Source organism: Thamnophis elegans, chromosome 6 (assembly GCF_009769535.1).
Source record: "Thamnophis elegans isolate rThaEle1 chromosome 6, rThaEle1.pri, whole genome shotgun sequence".
Taxonomy (NCBI): Eukaryota; Metazoa; Chordata; class Lepidosauria; order Squamata; family Colubridae; genus Thamnophis; species Thamnophis elegans.
The window spans coordinates 43,337,484-43,359,159 of record NC_045546.1 but is presented as its reverse complement, the minus strand read 5'-3'; the positions used below and the strand labels follow the sequence as shown (position 1 = coordinate 43,359,159).

The 21,676-nt window shown below is 35.5% G+C and overlaps 1 protein-coding gene across 2 annotated transcripts in view; it reads right to left on the bottom strand.

The window, feature by feature from the left end:
- GBE1 (1,4-alpha-glucan branching enzyme 1) overlaps positions 1 to 20,525 on the bottom strand; it is a 120,941-nt gene extending 100,416 nt beyond the window's left edge. The window contains exon 1 of one of the 2 annotated variants that reach the window (XM_032219995.1): positions 19,742 to 20,525. In XM_032219995.1, coding sequence (XP_032075886.1) covers positions 19,742 to 19,833 — 92 coding nt within the window. In that variant the 5' untranslated portion in view covers positions 19,834 to 20,525. The remainder of the gene's footprint in view (positions 1 to 19,741) is intronic. The other variant, XM_032219996.1, reaches the window with a different exon arrangement.
- Positions 20,526 to 21,676: the final 1,151 nt, after the last annotated feature.

Here is a 21,676-nt window from a genome sequence, read left to right as displayed (position 1 = left end):
ACAGTTCGAGTCCTAACCAAGGACCTAGGAACTGTTAATGTAATGTCGGAGGATATAAGCTGTTCCAACTAGGGTGGGTTTTTTTGGGCAGAATCAGAATGTTCAAGTCTGATAAATTTAAAATTTCCAAATAGCGAGGTAGCTATTGCTCCAAGGGCTCCAATTACAATCGGGACAACACACGATTTCTTTTTCCACTTCAATTTGCAAGTCCTGGTACTTTGTGATTTTTTTCTTGCTGTTTATCTTCAATTTGTACTTGGCTGAATTTAATTCCTTGACTTTATTATGCATTAAGTCAGAGGCCTCTAAAATCCCCAAATACTTGTAGCCTTCTTCTGGTTTTACTGCCTTTATCATTTCTTCATTCTCAAGTTCTATTCTATCATCTTCTATGACTCTGCCTGCTTTGGTTGCCATTGTTGCACATTTGTCAATTCCAAACTGCATACCAATGTCGTGGCTAAATTCTTTTGTGCTTTCAATTAATACATTCAGTTCAGCTTTTGTTTTACCAAACAGTTTGTACACCAAGTGCCAAATTTTCAGTCCTTTCTTTGCCAGTTTGTATCCATAGTTCATCTTCTTCAAAATGATTGTCAGTGGTAGCATCGAGAGTATAAAAAGTAGGGGTGAAAGGGAATCGCCCTGGAAAATGCCTTGGTACTTTTATTATTATACAATTGTATCACAGCGGCCAGTTGTTTCGCCGGATTTGGCATTGGTTACTAGTCGGTATTTTCGTAATATGCGTGCAGATCCCAGCAGTGCGGCTCCCTGCATCTGACTGATGGTGATTCTGTCAATTTTTAACTGTTTTAAATGTAATTCCTGTGCTTTTGGAATAGCACCCAGTGTGCCAATTACTACTGAAATTACCACTGCTGGTTTGTGCCATAGTCGTTGAATTTAGATTTTTAAGTCCTGGTATTTTGCGATTTTTTCATGTTCCTTCTCAGCGACCCTGCTATCACCTGGTATTGCGATGTCTATGATTGTGACCTTATTTTTCTCAACCAGTGTGATGTCTGGTGTATTATGCGCCAGTATTTTGTCCGTTTGTATACGGAAATCCCACAAGATCTTGACCATCTGATTTTCGGTGACTTTTTCAGTTTGTTGCTGTTTTAATATTATAATTTTTGCACAAATTCCAGTGGATCATTTGTGCTACTGAATTGTGCCGCAATTTATAATCAGTCTGCGTGATTTTTTTACAGCAGCTGAGTATGTGATCAACAGTTTCATCAGCTTCTTTGCAAAGTCTGCATTTGGCATCATCAGGGGATTTTTCAATTTTGGCCTTAATGGCATTTGTGCGGATAGCTTGTTCTTGCGCAGCCAGGATTAGTGACTCTGTTTCTTTCTTTAATGTACCTGTTGTTAACCATAACCTAGTTTGTTCACTATCCACTTTATCTTTTATTTTTTCCAGAAATTGGCCATGCAGTGCTTTGTTCTGCCAACTCTCCATTCTTGATTTTATCACATCTTTTCTGTATTCTTGTTTCGTCTGTTGGGCCTTCAGTAGATTTTTGTTCTTTACTTTGATTAATAGATGTTCTTGATTTTCTTTTAAATAATTAGCCAGTGCATGTTTTTCTTCTTCAACTGTTTGCTTCACTTGTAATAATCCTCTGCCATCTGATTTTCGGGGCAGGTATAGTCTATTAGTATCACCACATGGATGTAAACTGTAGTGCATTGTCATTAGTTTCCTGGTTTTTTGGTCCAAAATGTCCAAATCAGCTTGTGTCCAGTTAACTATACCGGCTGTGTATCTTATAACTGGTATTGTCCAGGTATTTATGGCCTTGATTGTATTTCCACCATTCAATTTAGATTTCAAAATTTTCCTAACTCTGTTGGTGTACTCTCGCCTGACAATAGTTTTTACTTCTCCATGCTTGATGTTATCCAACTGCAAAATGCCTAAGTATTTGTAGGCTTCATTTTCGTTGCATTTAATTAGTTGGCCATTGGGCATTTCAATTCCCTCACATGCAGTGATTTTGCCCCTTTTTATGGATACATTGGCACATTTTTCCATGCCAAACTGCATTGAAATATCGGTGCTGAATACTCGGATTGTGTTTGTCCTTTCTTTGCCAGTTCGTATCCATAGTTCATCTTCTTCAAAATGATTGTCAGTGATAGCATTGAGAGTATAAAAAGTAGGGGTGAAAGGGAATCGCCCTGGAAAATGCCTTGGTATTGTTGTTGTTGTTGTTGTTGTTGTTGTTATTATTATTCCTGAAGAAATTTAAGTCAGGAGTGCATCAGGTGATACCTGCTGTGATTAATGTTTCTATGAACACTTCTTTTGTTATTCATCTGCTTGTTTTTAAGTCAACTTTTATTTAAAACAAAACAGAAGCTGGCATCCTGCAACTAAAAGCCAGTTATATGAGAACAAAGATTTCTGATCAATGATTACTATTTACCATATTTTTCGGAGTTTAAGATGCTCCAGAATATAAGACGCACCTTAGTTTTGGGGGAGGAAAATAAGGGGGAAAATTTCTGCCTCTGCCTACCAGCATCAATCGGTATTGTTTGCCTTCAAAAGCTTCAATCAGTATTGTTTGTCTTCAAAAGCTTCAGGCTGAGTTTGCAGCCTACAAAAATTACTAAAGCTCTGTTTGAGAGGCTGAGTTTGCAGCCTACAAAAGCTCCGTTTGAGAGGACATGCAGAGGCCGAATGGTGGGGGCTGGTGGGTCAGTGGAGCTACAGTTTGTGTATAAGACGCACCCATATTTTCACCATCTTTTAGGGGAGGGAAGTGCATCTTATACTCCGAAAAATACAGTACATTGTCTAATTTTTAATTCTTAAAAAAGGAAATAGACCAGTTCATATCACAATAAAGCTAGCAATTCAAACTAACAGAGCCTGAAATCTGTTCTTTTCTGAAGCCTGAGTTAGAATGGGTGCCAAGCTCTTAATAATTCTATTTGATTGAGGATCTAGGAAGAGCTTGTTATCACTTCTATCTCTAGATCTCTATAAAAGGCTAACGGAAACATTGATTTTAGATTTATAAGCTAAAATATAAGTAAGTCAACAAGAAATCTATTACATATTACTCAAATCAACTTGTATATTAGAATAAAATCACATTAATAGAAGCTTGATCCATGTTTAAACTTTATAGAGTCTAAGCTTGATTTAATTTTTATTTAATGAAATTGGTATTTTCATCTTGCAGGGTATTATGTAAATCTTTTTAAACACTATTAGTCCACATGTAACTGAATATTTTGACATTATTATTTTCCAAATGTCTCCATTTTTGAATCCTTATTTGGTGTAATAAACTATGTCAATGGACTCCAAAGAAATTGCTAGTATGATCTCTTGTTTCTGCTCCACATTATCTTAAACATTTCAAGAATTCTATAAATAGGGGACTTAAGAAAAGTTCTAAATCCCATGTCATGTTAAATTAAATGTCTTGTTAAAAATGAGAAGCTATCATGATAAAAAAAACCTGTTAAAAACAAAAATGAAACACATTCTTTTAGTTACAATTTAATTTTGCTAATGAAGGTGTTTTCCTACAAAAGATTGAAGTATCACAAAGATTAATCACTATGGATTCCTGCTACCCTAAGGATAAATCAGAGCAAATATGGCCAAGTGAATCCTGCCAATATCTTCTGAATGCTTTAATACCATCACTGGAGCTCAACAGGAGCTTAAGTCATCATTAAGAATAAGAAGGAAAAATTACTGTATGTAGTAAATAGATGTATTACTCACACCCATCCACAACAAATTGATCTGTGGTAATCCAGACACATCAGCATGCAATACAATAGATATTTAAGTGGTTAGTTCAATCTGCAGCCAGGAAGGAATCGTTCCTCTGGTCAAGTTGCAAAGTTTTTTGAAACTGCCTTTTAAATAACTTTGCCAAGGTATGTATAACATCAGTATCAATTTGATGCTAAGATTTTAAAAAGGTGAGCATGCCACAAAGTGATCTGAAGCACAGAAGAGGAAGAACATCAAGGAAGAGACTAAAATGTCACTAAGGTTTTTTTTTTTGAAAAAACTAAGGTCCTTGTGACAAAATTTTAAATTCAAGCATATTTTAACTTTCCTGATCAGAAGCGCAAAAAAAAACAAAAAACAAATAATTAGTGTGGGAGTTGTAAAACATGTATTGCTCGATTTACAGCCACAATTGAGCCTAAGCAAGGTAAGTTAATTGAGTTTTGCTCCATTTTACTTTTTTTGCCACTGTTAAGCAAATCACTGCAGTTGCTAAGTGACTCATTCAGTTATTAAGCGAAAATGGTTTCCTCATTAGCTTTGCTTGTTGGAAGCCAGCTGGGAAAGTTACAAATGGTGAACACCTGACCCTGGGATAGTGCAACTGTCCTGAAGTCATACCAGTTGCTAAATACCAAAATTTGGGTCATGTGACCATGGGGATGTTGCAATGGTTGTAAACGTGAAAGCTGATCGTGACTTTTTCCAATGCCATTATAACTTTGGTCACTAAAGGAATAATTTGACTACGTGTAAATGTTAAGATTACATTGATAGGCATAACCTATATAGAAATCAGTATCTTTTACTGTTAAAATGATTCAATAAATCAGACAAATTATTTAGGTCCAAGTGACAACCATTTATGTTTCAGCATCACCATCCAATAATAATAGCTTATTATTAATATGATACAATAATATTTTATATTGTTACATATTATCACTTTGCATTTTTCCTCTCTTAAAATTAACATGCTCTTCATCCTGGATTCAAAGTGAAATTCTCCATATAGCTAACTAATCCAAGAAATTTCCTATGTCTTATTAACATGACCTTTGCTGTACTTTACATAGTGCTTATATTAAATTTCCAAGGACTACTGTGTCTGAACTTTAAAATGCAATTATTTGTTTATTCAGCTATATACTTTAATGAAATCCAAGTTCACTGACATGGTTTGAAGGAACAAAGTATTTTCAGTAGGACAGTTTGTGCATATTAATGAGAAGATGTAAGTTTTCTGTGGATTTACAATATATAACAAAGCATAAATATTCATGTTTTTTTTAAAGACAGATTATCAATCATCTTCTATTTGCTTTTCTGTTTTTGTGCACAGGTGCTTCTTACCTCATTTCTTGCCTTGTGGATTTTTCTTAGGTATGCAAGATACAATGAAATCAGTGTTCCTCAGTAAAATTCAATATTCAGATTACCTGATATATCAGTATGTTATTTTAACATTCTTCACATTCTTCCTATTTGAACTGAAGAAACTTATGAAGAGAGAACTCCAAAAGAAGCTGTCCCTTCTTCCTCCTCTGCTGCTTCTACCAGGAATCTGAGTGGTGGACTGTTGGTCTATTTAGTCACAAACTGGTACTGGTCTGTAATAAGACCAGATCCAACCATCTTGTGGTTAACAAATGTTCAAACCTGACATATGTTACTAAGACCTAGCTGAGGAAAACCAGTAGTGTGTCCATATGAGCTTCAGCTCCTGCACCAACTTGGTTGCCAAGGATGGGGAAGTGGGATCTGTCATGATACCTTAGCAGTACCTAGCAGTACTGTTCCAGAGTTGGCAAATATGAATGCCTTATCTGTTCAGTGCTATAGAGCAGTGATGCTCTACTTGATTAACTGTGTTGGGATCTGGATGAAAGTAGTATTCCTGACCTTGTATTTCTGAATCTTTCCATAATCTTCAATACTATCAACAATTGTACCAAGTTGTGGAGATTCGGGTTTGGAAATATCATTTTAAAATAGCCCTGCTTCTTTCCCAGTTATCAATTCCAGATAGTGGTGGTTGGGAGGCAAAAATCAACAATGTGGCTCCTTCATTATGAATGACATAGTGATCAGTTCTCTCCCCCATTATTTAACATCTACTGTATGTGGTACAGTTTATGTAATAGTTCTGAGTTCAGTACCATTACTTTATAGATGATACCCAACTCACATCATGATCCTGGGCCATATTAGAGATGCTATTGAAGTCTTGTCCTGGTGCCCGAAGGCTATGGAAATTATATAGAAAGGAATAGGGCAAATTGAACATACTATTCATGCATCAGGATCTCTCTATGCCCAATTTTGCTTTGGGTCAGGGTTGCACTGTCCTTGAAACAACAGGTCGGAACTTGAGCATCAGTCTGGATTCTCAAGTCCTGCAGAATCAGCAAGTGGGGAAGCCTTTGCCCAACTTCAGTGGATGCACAAATTGCAGCCTTCCTTGGGATGGAATGATCTAACTACAGCAGCTGAGAGCTTCATCAATACTCAGACAACAAATCTAACTTCGTGATTTTTCAGGAGGGGGGGATGGGAGGGTGGCTTGTGCATATAAGATACTGCTGGATGCAAGTATTTATACACTCCTGCTCAAATTGTGTTTTAGTGAATACTTTAACTGAATAGAAGAAAAATGCAACCTCCACATGGAACAAAGTTAAACTCAACACTCAAAAATGTGTTGTGCTGAGCAGGTTCTTAGGCGAGATGACCTCTGGGGATTCTTTCAATTCAGTGATTCTAATTCATATACTAAGTATTCAGAAAACAACTCTACACTTAGCTTCATATTATATATACAATATAGTGTTGCATTTAAAATAAAAAATCTGTGTTTTTCCTTTATAATACTTGCTATTCCAAGTGAATTAATAACATATTATTGCCAAAGTAAAAGACTAAAGCACAAACCTTAAGGAACATTTCAGGTTTTTTAAATTCAAAGTTCTTTTTAGTCCAAAATGACTTAAATAAGTATACAAGTTTTCAAGATGTCTAGAATTCTTAATTAGGCAAAATGAATATTATTAAAAAACTATGCTTCTGACACACTCTTATTCTGTTATTTTACTGTTTTCCATTATGTGTTATATTATGTTGTGGCTATTACACTTCTACTAAGAGCAGATCACATAATACTCATTAATATTTTTTAAAATAAAAAATGGGAAGGCAGCAAAGTATCCAACACTAGGCAGTTATTCAGACGGAAGCTCCTCTTAAGCTATATTGTTTTTGTGCATCTCAATCTTTTGCATCTTATTATTCCAAATTTATTATTTAGTGAAACATTTTCCCCAAATCAATGTTATATATTATGTGGTATAAGCAACATTCAGTTTATAAGGCAGCATATGTGTGCATACATGTAAATTTTATTTTATCCTTGGAATTTTAATGTAATTTTTAGGGCACAAATTCACAAAATCAGGATAATTTTGGGGGGGGATTTAATTTAAAAACCTACATAAATAAATACAAATTTTAGATACATCATTAGATTATATTTAAATATATATTTAAACAAAAAAAGATTAAACAAAAAAACAAACCTCCCATGGAAGCATTTAATCAGGTGTTAACAACAAACATGTTTGTTATCCCAAAGTACAGGTAATTCTTAATTTACAATCCCAGTTAGGATCACAATTTCAATTGTTAAGTGATCTGGTCATTAAGTGAGCAATTTAGACCCAATTTTATGACATTTTTATTGCAGACTCTAACCAAAGCACACAATCGTTACATGAATCATGTGGTCATTAAACAAACTCTGCTTCCACAATTCAGTGTGTATACTGGAAGACAAATGGGAAGTTCATAACTGTAATCAATTGACCCTGGGACACTGCAACCATTGTAAATGTGAGCCAGTTGCCATGCACCAAATTATGTTATTATCATATTTTTTGGAGTAGAAGACGCACCGTTTTCTCTTAAAAAAGAGGCTAAAAATCTGGGTGTGTCTTATAAACTGAATACAGCATTTTTGCCTTCCGAAACTCCGCCCCTTCACCAAAATGGTCGTGCATAGCTTTGAGAAGGCTTTCAGAGAGTTCCTGAGGGCTGTGGAGGGCAGAAATGAGTGAAAAACAGTCTGTTTTTGTCCCCCAGTCCCCAGCAGCACTCTATAAGCTTCTTAAAGCCTATCCATGCCCTTTTATTGCTCGTTTTTGCCCCCCTCCCGCCCCCAGGAGCACTCTACCAGCCTCCTAAGGGCTATTCATGCCCTTTTTTTGAAAAAAAAGGGGGACGTTTTGGGGAGTTTTGCAAAGTGCAAAAACGTTTTTAAAAAATTTTCCTCTTTAAAATCTTGCTGCGTCTTATACTCTGGTGCATCTTATACTCTGAAAAATACGGTACCTGACCATACAGGTGGTACAATGGTTATTGCATCAAGGAGGTGTCATAAGTTACTCTTTTCAGTACTTTTGTAACTTCAAACTACTGTTAAATGAATAGTCAAGTGCCATTCTTGTAAGACGTTCCTTTTCAAAGTACTTTTATGATTATGTATTCACAACCCATGTTTTATTGTGGCATAGGGATTAAAATGTTGGTTGGGAGACTTAGATTCCAGTCTACCCTTAGCTACAGAAGCTCACTGGTGACTCAGGTACTACTTCTCAGCCCAAGCTACCTCACAAGGTTGGTTTGTAGGGAAGTAGGAAGAAGCACTATATATGCTGCCTTGAGCTCTGTACAAAAAAGGCAGAATATAAATCAAATAAATAATTGCCCAAGAAATATTGGTAATTTGACTAGAATAGTCATATGATGAGCTGTGGTAGTGCAGTGGTTTTACTACAGGCTACTTCTGCTGACTGCTGGCTGCCTGCAGTTTGGCAGTTTGATTCTTACTGGCTCAAGATTGATTGAGCCTTCCATCCTTTCGAGGTGGGTAAAATGAGGACCCAGATTGTTGGAGGCAATATGCCGACTATGTAAATCACTTAGAGAGGGCTGTAAAGCACTATGAATAATATAACAGGGTGGATAAAAATCAATTAAAAAATAAAAATATCGATTTTTTTATTTAAATAGGATTTGTTTATATTTTTATCAAATTTATTTTAATAAAATGTTTTTGGAATAAAAATCTATCTAAAGATAATTTTCTATTTAGGATACATTGACAATTTAATTTATTCAGCATGAAATGGATCTTAGTTATATAGCATGAGGCTGTCTATGAGTCAACAGCTGGTCAGAGGAGGAGCCGCTGAAGGACAGATGACAGTTGCTCTTTCAAAATTATGATTTAAATCGAGTTGATTTAAATCAAGCCTTTTTACTAGTGAGTTAAATCATGATTTCATACAATTTGACATTGCGAATATCCTAAACAAAAGTCAATCAGAAGAATGGTTTTAGATAAAATACCTCCTAAATATTCAGATATTAAATTCTGTTTTTAAAAATTACATAAAGACTAGAATCACACATTAAATACACATTGCAAATACTGAAATAACTGGGTAGTTTCATGCTGAAATATAATTGTGTTATCTCATAATTCATTAAATACATCATCACTAGCTACATTCAGTTTTACAAACCATATTACAAACTGTTATACAGTTTATACTTACTGCATATTACAAAGCATATCTTGTCCTAAAAATCAAGAGAGGTTATAATTTACATATGAAATTTTAAAATATAGGGCTTATTGGCAGCAATTTAATAACATAATTTAAGATTTATCCCTATTTTGGCAGACTAGTTCCAAGTTCTTAGATTCAACATCACTATAACATTTTTTCCAAATTCTTGACACAATGTTGGAAATCTCCCCACTTTGATCACTTTATAACACTCCTGATAAGCCCATGATACCCCCAAGTTTATCTGAGGGCTCCTTTTCTGAGTTGCCAATTTTTTATGGCTGCCAAGATTAAAAATCTGATAATTAGATGAAAGCTGGCAAAGCTACTGGAAGCCAAGTTGGCAAGACAGATAATGCAAATTAGTAACCCATTTGATTTCATTTCTGGGGAAGTCCTATGGGAAAAGCTCAAGGCTACAGACAGATGTTTACCCCTGCCTCATTTATAAATTACATGAAGATGCAGGCCAGCACGTAAAATGCAATCCAAAGGGCACCTTTCAAACCTTGTTCCTACGCAGGTAAATAATAAGCCGCGTTGTGCAATGTGTATTGGCCCATACTGCACAATTATTGTTTTACCTAAGTAACCTGATAAATGGTTGCCATTCATGTTATATACTGATCATGCAGTGATTCTATTTCAATTTCAAAGTAGTCTTAGGAGAGCATCAAAAGCTCAGGCCATATTGCTTTGATAATCACCACCAGAGTAACTGCCAGATAACAAAAGTATTATATTTTGCCAAGAGACTTAGATCAAGGAATTGGCATATTCAGGATAACGATATCAAAAGATTAAAAATAAGAATCAGTCAAGCCTTTTAAGAAAAGTCCTAAAAGGAGTATGTTCAATTTTTATTTTAATTTATTTGCTATGTTAGAAAAGAATACCCTTCAGAATCAGAAACAAATATAAATCTGGAGTTCTGTCAAAGTTTGCCCCCATTTAAACAGACGAGTCCACTTTCAGCTTTTCCAAGAAAGAGTAGCAAAAATTCTGGAGCAAATTCTTATGGGACTCTGACTTTAGGTGCACAAGCTCAGCACACGTATATCTAAAGCTGGATTGCTGAAGAACTCATTGCTTGTCCAAGCAAACATCAAAGTCAATATATATCTAAAGGTTTTACTCTGTAAAAAGGGCAAGGTTTGGTCATTATTTTTTAAATAATAAAATATAATTATCAAAACTAAGTGGTATATTTATTTTTGCTGCACTCTATTCCTATTCAGTTATCATTTTAGGACACCCTGGTACCACAGAGTTTCAGCCTTGGCCCCATCCATTCTTTTCCTTACAAAAAGTTGGTTTCTAAAATAAAGAATATTCACCTTTGCTCTAAATATATATTATGACTTAATGAGATGTATGAAGCCAAATCATTCAATGAATTATATACCAGGCAATTAAAAGATCAAACATATATAAAACAGAGGCTCAAAAAATTCAGTCTTCTTCAGAAATGGAGTCAGGAGATTCACACATGATTACGAAGCAATCATTTCACTATATTTCATATGGAATGAGTAAGCCTATGAAAACTATAAGAAAGAAAATGTGTTAGAGCTGTGAAAAGATACATAGGAATCTGTACATAGGATTTTAAAAGCAACTATATTTCATATTTTCACCAACAAACCACATACTGAACTAATTTATTTACGCAAATTCCAGCCATTCTTCATCTGAACTTCTATAAGCTAGCTAATGGGAAGAAGATAGTACTATTTTTGTTTATCTGAGTAATATCTGTAATAGAGGAGAAATTATTCTGGCTTGCACCATTCCAAACTATAAACTAAAAAAACTTTTAATTAAGACTTTTTTTCCTCATGTGTAAACAAACACAATGATAAAGTACAGTTCTTGAATGCATAAATATATGCAATATAGCAATAAATTAAAAATTGAGCGGAGAAACAGCATGTACTCTTGTGTATATAGCAGAATGCAATATATTACAGGCATTACTGAAGCTCAAGCAAATTATGGTAGCTCAAAAAAAAAAAGACAAACATAAATGTTACATGTAACTATAAGTTTTATAATACTTGTTAACAAACATTTACTATAAAAATTATTTTAATTTGGCATCTGCATTGCATTGTACTTAATCATTTATTGAACTATTTGTTTGGTTCAAAATCAAGATTGACAGAATCTAGTACAGGGGTGTCAAACTCAAGGCCCGGGGACCAGATCCAGCCTACAGGATGTTTAGAGCTCGCCCACAAGCTGCTCTGGAAAAAGCAAAGGACTAGCCTGTGGTGCCTCTGCCAGCAAAAAATGGAGCTTGTGAGGGCCACATGCAGCCATCCCGAGCTCTGTTTTTGCTGGCACAGGGTTGCAGGAGGCCATTGCAGCCAAAAATGGAGCTCCAGAGCCCATTTTCACTGGCAAAGCGCTTGGATTACCACAGGCATCCTCAAAACGAGTGACGTCGAGCTTGCCATGCCCACCCTGGCCACACCGTCCCCGGCCCCCAGAGGTCAAACACAATGCTGATGTAGCCATTAATGAAATTGAGTTTGACACACCTGACCTCGTGAGATGACAAAAGTAATGCCTAGTGAGATTATCCAGGGAGTATGTGAATCTATACAAGGAACTGGATAGTTTTCTTTGATCGCAGTTCTTGCATGTGGGTTAGGTCTCTGTTCACTGGGCTGTTGAAGTGAACCAATGGGGGGATTGGGAAGACATAAGCTCAAATTAACATCTGAGATAGAATGAGATTCCAGCAGATGTGCTGGTCTGCCTACTTCTTGAAAAGCCTGGCCCGCAAACAACAGTTATCAATAACTACCATTTCATCTCCAACCGTCCTTTTTGGAGAAAAGTTGGAGAGAAAATAGTGGGATTGCAATTGGCCTTCACACTTGGGCACATGGTCAAATCTGTATAGGTCACTCTTATAAATTACAGGTAGAAAGACTTGGATGGAAGAAACATAACCACTCCTGTCCTCTTTGATATCTCGGTGGCTTTTGCAACAATTTTCCTCAGCCATTTGCAAACATGGAAGTCAGGGGCATTGTGTTATGGTGACTCCACTATAACTTGAAAAAATGTTATCAGCAAGTAGTGGTAGGTAGGGAGAGATCAGGTTCTAGAATGCTCTGTTTGTTTCCAAGTGCATTCCAAAGTACTAGTTGCTGCCTTTAAAGCTGCATTTGGCTTATGGCCCAGGTATCTAAGAGATCAGTTTTCAAAATTGTCTCTGTCAGGATAGTCATAGAATATCTACTAGGTTTTCTTGCCATTGTTAAGGGGCTCATCAAGTTAAGCTCAATTATCAGTGACTATACAAACAAATAATTGCTATGTCCAATAAACTAAATATAGCAATCTATATTTCTCTACAACATTTAAAGCACTGATAAATAACATCTAGAGGAAATAGAATGTGATGATTCATTCAAACATGTTGCAAGTTTATATTTATGCATATTGTATGTTCCCAAATCTAACAAGCCTGAATAGGCACAACCATCTAAACTCATTTTCATAGCCAGCCCTAAAGTTAGGAACTAAGACACTAAAGAACCGTACTTGCTACTCAAGTCAATTCAACTAGAAGAAACATGATCAGTTTTCAAAAACTGTTGAGACCTAAGAAGATGAACATAGCTATATTCCTCCCCCTTTAAAAAAAAACACCTGTGCAGTTAAATTCTCAGGGCTGAAACTTGATTATAATGGATCCAAATTATTCATATCATTCACACATAAGGGTATTTGGTTACCTTCCTCTCTCATGCCAGAAATGTTTTCTTGAGGACAATCGATTAATCATTTTTTCTAAGGCAGGAAGACATTTGTAATGAGACATTTACAATTCACAATATAATGAAACCAGAGAATGGTGTCATATTACAAACTAACAACTCATGTCAAATAAGTGATACTGAATGAAAGAAATCAGAAGGTATTATTAATATACACAAATACGTTCTGCAAATTTTCCAGGGTGGATAAAAATTGATTATTATTTTTTTTAAAAATTAAAAATTGGATTTTTGGGGAGGATTTAAATTGGATTTCTATCAAATTTATTTTAATAAAATGCTTTTGGAGTAAAAATCTATCTAAAGATAGTTTTCTATTTAAGATACATTAATAAATTAGTTTATTCAGCACGAAATGCTTAGGTATGTAGCATGAGGCTGTATATTCTGCAATATTTACAGTTTTGGTAAACTCATTTAGTGAATCCAAGCTCTGCAAGCTGAGATAGCATGCACTGCATTGATGCATTCGCACAATTTCATTATAACCATGAGATAAATCATAAAGCAAAGTCCAAGAATATTCCTTTATCCCACTGTTTTGCAAATACACTACAAACTGTTTGATTGTTTGAAGAGAAATGCATCTGTACAACCAGGCTCTAAGTGTAAGGAGGAAGGGCAAGCAGTAAAAATTAAAGTGAAACCTTCTAAGCAGCTTATAAATATAATATTAAAGGGCACCTGTTATTTCAGATCCATCATGGCAGAGCCTGTTAGAGGGCATCCACTCATCTGCTTGCCATGGCTTATTTATGAAACTATTTTAAAAACCTCATGTATTTTTGGTCTTATAAAGGGACAGATCACATTTCCTGTTTTCCACAACTGTGCCCAAAGAATTCAGCTTATAATGAAGGAAGCTTGTGGGACACAAATATTTTTTTACATTTTTAATGTAAAAATTAATTTCATGACTTTGGGACTATAGTGTACCCTTTTTTCTTTATAACAGGGGTCCTCAACTTCCTGTCCATGCCTGTTGGGAACTAGGCCGCACAAGCGGTGGGTAAGCATACAAAGCTTCATTTGTACATGCGCAGGATCTAGGCTGTGTGTGTGAAACCATCCCATCCCAACACTGCCACTATGGCCACCGGTCCATGGCACCAGAAAGGAGACAGAAGTTTTCTAATTACTCTAAGGATAACTTAAGTAAAAACATGCTACACTTTTTTTCACTATGGTAGCTGAAAATATATGTCATTCTGGTCACTTACTTCATAACAAAATCACATCTACTGATGATTAATTGCTTCTTTATTCCATTGCTATTATTTCCAATAAGAAGTAGGAGTTTAATTTGCTTTCAACTCCTTCCCCCACTGGTTTTCTGATTTCAAATTGGAGATGTAACCAGAAAATTATTTTTTTTCTAAATTTAAATGAGAATTCAATTTTATAATTTTTAAGAAAGTTGTTCTAAACATATTTTCCAATAGCCACCAGTGCCATATGTAATAAAAACAGATATGTCAAAAATGATACTCCTTATGTTTGATGACTGTTTAATTACAGGATTTTACAGTTATAGCTCTAAGCCTGAACAGATTTCTATATCAATATATATTTCAAATGATATGTCTTAAAGTGTACATCTATATCTATTCAAATGAAATCCAATCTGGTTAATTACTAATTGCTATATAAAAGGATTTTTAGTTTTAGAGATGTTTTACTGAAAAAGCAATATAAAATCAATGAATAACAAATTTCATAAAAATTCTGCATTATTTTGCAATTAAAATGTTATGTTTATTAAATAAATGTTGCTGCCTAGTCAACTTTCCTACAAAAACAAATTTAAAACTGAACCATTACAAGCCAAAAAATAATAAGTAAAATTTAAAATTAATAGTTGAAACCAACATTCAAATTCCTATACAAAAACATTTAATAGTCTTTTAAAACATTAATAAAAATGTTAGACTCCTTAATTCTGTAGTGTGTGCATTCAAAAAGCTATAACATGGAAAGCTGCATTGCTATCAGATAATCTCTCAGAAACCATATGTGAACATTCTTAAAGGTTCTCAGAAAGCATGAAGGTTCATACTGAGGTCAGAGTTATCTCAAACAATTTGAACCTAAGGTATGCAGAGTTTTAAGAATAACGCCCAACAATCTGAAATGGATTGGTGCCTGGTCTTTTTGTTCTTCTTTACCATCTTGGCTTGGGAGTTTTGTATCAGTCCAAAGATTCCAGGCTAGAAAGAAAAAAACTTCCCCATGTGCAGCACATTAATATAATTGAGTCTGGAAGTTATCATATCCATTAATATTTTAAGATTATTTTCAGGAAGTCAGTTGTATATTAACCCACAGAGAGACTCCTGCTTGTTGCCTCATACTGGGAAATCATATTTTAGTTCAGAAGCACCCACAAATAATATACCTGCTCCTTCATGGACAGTATGATCCAATTCATAATAGACAGAACTATCACTCTCTGAAATAATAACCCTCCTCACCCTTCACCCCATGGAGTACTTCCATCTTGTCTGGATTCAGTTCAATTTACTATTCCTCATCTTATCCATTACTGACTATAGTCATGTATTCATTCATTTCCTGAAAATGTAATAGGAAAATAGAATTTGGTGTCTTCAGTATACTGACAGAATGCAGGTACAAATCTCCTGATAATTTCTAGGAGTTTTATGCAGATTAAAAAGGACTGGACAACCAAATATACAACATTGAATTGACCTGTTTTAAGGAGTACCTACCTCCAAAGAAATACCTTATGACAGCCCACAACCTTTTGGGCACCAAGGACTGGTTCCATGGAGAAAGACTTTTTCCACAGATTAGAATGGGTGTGATTTCTGGTGAAGGCTGCATCTCACAGATGGGGCTTCACTAGTTGGCACGGACCAGTTTCTGACATGCCACAGACTGGTGCCAGTCCACAGACTAGGAGTTGGGGACCCCTGCCATATGAAATCTATCTAAGAGTATGAATGCTGTGCCTTGTGTTCTCAAAGATCTCTATCAATTTAGAACTAAGATTGCCCACTGTTCTGAGAGATCAAGAAGAACCAACAGAATCTCTCCAAGGACAGAAGTCTTTCAGCTGATTCAGAGTTGACAAATGTGCTGTTCACTTGAAGACCACACAAACTGCAGCCTATGTAGCAGAGGAGTGGGGAACAGATATAAAGTTGCTGATAAATTTATCTCATCTCCTCCTTGAGCATTTCCTGCTACAGTCTCTTCTTTCTGTGATATCTTTAGAGAAATAACTGGAAAATACCATTTTAATTCTCCGCTAACTTCAGCTACCCAAAGTTATAAAAGAAGCAACCTACAAATATACTTTCTAAATAAATGAATCTTGCTTAGTCTAGCGCTGACAGAAATTAAGACAAGTTCTTTCAATACTGGGTCATGCTGCCATCTACTTTTGCAAAATATAGAATCCAAATGTACTACTAAAATATATGTGATATTAACAATGGGAAATTATAACAAACTGTGTCTGAAAAGATCACGCTAGGGAAGGAAAAAACATATTCTCATTTAAGACGTTTAGAATACACTTCTTGTTTCTGAGAAGCTACAAGATTTTTATCTTTTTCCCAAAAGATTAGCACATAATCTTCTTTGAAATACATCCTTGTTTGAAGTATATGGCCCTTTTTTAATCTTAACTCCCCTCATCAAACAATACTTCCCTCAAAGAGACAATTTTTACTACTCCACTACTCCAAAATACATCCCTTCTAATACTTTATTTAAAAAAAATAAAGGGAATTACTTAAAGATAATAATAGGAATCAAGTTTAAATCTCAAAAATCAACCCAATTGCTTGCTCATCTGTCACCGTCAATAATCCAGTAATCAGAATAGTTTGCAATGTTGTTTTATTTACCATTTACATACTGGCTATAAACTTTAAAAGATGCAAAATTCCAATACATTCAGATGCCAAATTAGAGAAAGCTGCCTCAATTGCATTCCTTTACTTGATCCCAACTACATAACCAAAAAAGTGTTTGATTTTTACATATTTATCCATCATTTGTTCAGAAGAAATAATCACCACATAACATATTGCAGAAGTTCTATTTATAAGATGAAACTAAGCACATTTTCAGAGATAATTATGTCATGTATTAAGAATTTCAAGTCCTCTATTATCTACAATCCATATTATATTATAATCAATATTTATCCATTTTTATAATCTTATTCTCTGGCAAAAGTCCATATTATAATATTTTACAAACAGACAGAGATCATATTCTAGAAAATATTAATTTAAAGAAATTTCCAAAACAACTGTGAATATAAACTTGGGTTCAATTTGATTTAAAGAAGCACATGAAACAAGAATTTAATATTTTTTATCCCTTGTCTGATAAGCAGCCTTCCAGTCTTGATTTTTTAAAGATTTGTTCCTTGCACTAGCTCCAGATTTCTGGGAAAATTTATAATAATCATCTTTTGGATGATGAAATTTAGAGACAAAAAAACCCATGACTATGTTAGTAAAAACATCAAGTGTCAGGTGCAAAAGAGCAGGTCCACACAAAGTCCAAATTGCTAAACAGTATTAAGGTCCAATTAAATTGATTTATTGCTAAACAGCCTATGCACAGGAGTCTTCTCAATTAACAATTAGCACCTGCTTAATTCAAGATAAGTACCACAAAATTCAAAGGATAGGGATTCTAGATTAATCCCTCATTGAACTCTGCCCAGAGTTTTGCCACTCCTCCTACATCAGGGGTGTCAAACTGGTGGCCCACAGGCCGGATGCATCATGTGCAGGCCATGCCCACCCCAGCTCCGTGAAGGGGGGAAAACGTCACATGACGGCAACGTGACACCACAAGTTTGACACCCATGTCCTACATCAATTTACAAATTAGCTAGCCATCATTATAATCAAACCCAATCTAACTTGTGATTTAATTTCAGAAAATTGGTTTACTTGAAATATCCATAATTCATTCAACAATGTACTGTATGTCTAACCTGTTTATCAAATTAGCAGCTTCCTTCACTTTCTAAAGTTTTAGTTATATATCTGAAGTTTAATTCAGGAAACGTACTCCAGATAAAAATTAGCTAGAATTCCTAGCATATCTAATAAGTGACAATTTATTTGGCTATTTTAAATTGTAACCCAGTAAATTCTCAAATATTCATGCTTATTAATAGGATCTTGAGTTTCTGAACCAGAAACACTAAATCTTAGGCCAATTGAATTGATATAGTTCTGAGTTCTTAAAACTGTTTGTTAAATAATACAAAAACAATAGTCCGAATCTGTCAGCAAACTACACATTCTTAACAGTTAGTATACTAACAATTTGTTGGTTTGAAAAGTAATCTCTAGAGTAGACAACCTACAGTGCATATAATACTGTCAGCATGTTTCAGATGAAACCATACTATGGATCTGCTTACGGTATACTAGCAAAAGGGGCCAAAACTCATCAGCCTTAACAACAGTGTACTGCATGTGGTATAAATACAACTCAGTACAATAATCTGTACTTTTATTCTCACAGCAGTCTAATACTGTGGTGTGATACACATGGTCGGTTAGGATATTTGTTTGTTGAAAGAAGTGGAAATTAGGGTGGGCTTGGCCAATTTCATTATATGAAAATATGCTAAGGGGTTTGGCCATATAAGGACTGAGTTGCAAAATATGTGGAGGGAAATTTTGAATTTAGAGTAAAACTATTTGGAGTAGCGTTGGCAAAATCCTGAAATGAGAAATTTAAAGAAGAGGCAAGCTATGAAGCAGCGAATGTGTATCTTAATAACAATGATTTGTAAGGGCAGAAAAGTATAGAAAGGGATATTGTACAGCATTAGAAAGGCAGCTTAAGCTATGTTATCATTTTTTTCATCTATCACATCTTTAATTTTGTTGGTTTATGTTTGGTTATTCATTTTCTGGTTTCTGTATACTAGTACTTACCCTAAAAGTAAGGTTAAATAATGGACAAGCATTACAGGGCACAGAGTACCTCAATATACTCCTTGATAATATATCTTTGCTCTTATCTTGTTCTCACTCGAAAAATTAAATACAACTAGCTTTGTTTTGTGCTGCTTTCTTCTAAAATTGCCAGGGAGCCATGAGTCAAAACACATTATTCCACAAGTGATTAACCCAACCTATTTCCAGAACATGTGCAACTGTCCACCCTCTGTTAAGGAAATATTTATATAACTTACATACATTATATAGATGGAATAACAACCTGTTATTATAAGGATTGGTAAAAAGTTATCAATTCTGGTAACATGCACACAACTAGGTTGCAAATAAGCAGTCCCATAATTTCTAAAATAGAGCTAGAATTTACTATGTAACCACAGAGATGTAACAACCATGTAACTTTTAGAGTATGGTAAACTTTTGTTTGTTACTCTTTTGTCTCTACCAATAGACAGAAAACGGAAGAGAAACGTTTCACAATGTGAAAGCGGTGGTGGTGATGGTGTTAGAAAGGATTGTGGGAATGGAGAGCAGAACTCCAGCAGAACCACCAAGGGACCCAGGTGGTTAAGTTACCTGCGCTGGAAGTCTTGCTCAAAAGGAATCAAGTAGGGATCTTTCTCCAGCAGTCGCTCCAGTTCAGTCGGAAACGAATTTAGCACAGCCATCTTTGCAACTGTAGTGGCACTTGATTAAAAGAGGTCATCTGGAAGCGTACCCCACCCCACCCTGCTTCGGACCAAGACTAAGATAGGCTAAGCCAAAGAAGTGGGCTGGCAGAGCCCCACTCCTCCCTCTTTTCTAATGGAGCTAAACAGATGCTTTCCATTCAGTCATTCGCTAAGAAAGGGGAAGGCAGGACAGGGCCGTTCCGGGTAACCGCCCGCCCTCTGCGACGTCGCTGGGATGATGCGGCAATTGGCACGTGGAAATTGAAGATCTGCAGCACTGAAGTGTCGTCCCCACGTATGACTCACGCTGACTTCTCGCTGCGCCAAGAGCCGGCTCGCTTGAAATTAACGGAGCTCCGCTCTGTAGCCTTTCACGCTTAACGAGTCAGACGTCCAATAGCCCAGGCGCGTCATCAAAGCAACATTGCATGGGGAGGATCTCTACCAGTCATGTGTTGAGATCCTGGAACGAGGAAGTGCTGAGGGCGGGTTTGAAGAAAGCGTTCTGGATTACCGGTCGGTTTGTGTGGATTGCTAGGAAATGCGCAAACGCAGTCGGGGGTTTGAAGCTGCTGCCCACGAAAGGGCATCGGCGTTCTTAATGTTTTGAAAATTGTGAGCCGAGTCAAACTCCAGAGAATTCAGTTTGGATAATATAAAATACTGTTTAGTACACATTAACTTCATTTATTTCTGTAAAATGTTTTTTGAGAGTATGATTGTGTCTGTTTTAAATTGAACTTATATGCAATATAGTATAATCAAAACTTTTAACGTGGAGATGTTTATTATTGTTGTAATTATAACCAATGCAACTCATTTGTTTTCCCCACGTTCTATAATGGCAGAGGCCATTCCTAAATTCAGAAAAACAATCGGTAATACTGTTAAAAAATAATGAAAGTTTAAAGAGTTTTAACTATTATTAATTTCTAAAGTACCTTATGACATCGGATAAACTGGTATCATAAATAAAATCTAATATATTCCCAGAAAAATCAAAAGCTAATTGCAAATCATTACTTTATGCGAATTTCACAAAAATAAAATAATTAGGATGAAATATAGTGAAAAGCACAAGGCTTTTCATTATTTCTATTATCATTCAGAGCACACTTTCAAAGGTGAAATAAAATTATCCAAGAGAGTAAGCTAGACTAAGGAGATAGAATAATTGTTTTAGCCAGAATTTTACATGGCAAAATTGCAGGGGAGCTACAGCTGAGTTCCAAGTGAAAAAGGGTATTTGCTATTGATCAAACAATAATGAATGACCTTCATAAAATTAGTTCCAAAATAATAATATTGTCTTTATGGTATATATGTAGGGAGCGTGCGTAAGTGTCAGGCCTGCAATTATATCCCTTTTAGAATTTTGGCCTGCCACACTTTCTCTTATTTCATTATGCTGTTTCATTAGTATAGTTGATGGGAGGGGGGAATAGAAAGGAGTAGGATTGTGGAATGTGCTGTTGTCATTCTTTTCTAGAAGACCAAGGTCATCTTTTGTCTCTGCGCCTTTGCACCTGACCAGAAGCAGCTCAGTATAGATGCCAGTGTGGAAGAAGAAAGTTGGACCATGTGATGGATTGTGGGTGTGGGGACAAGATCATGAACTTTTAACTGGGTGGGATTCTGATGTAATTTCCAGAATTGGGATTACACAGCTGTGCTAAGATGTCTGATTTATTAAATTGGAACTTTAAGGATCGCTTTGCCTTGGACTCTGGTTTAATTCTACATGATACTTGGAACGCTGACAATAAGCACACCAGTGTGCGTCCCTGTCCTACTGTCCCCATTTATTTGTATTCATTTCCTTTTTTCGTGTCCATGTTTA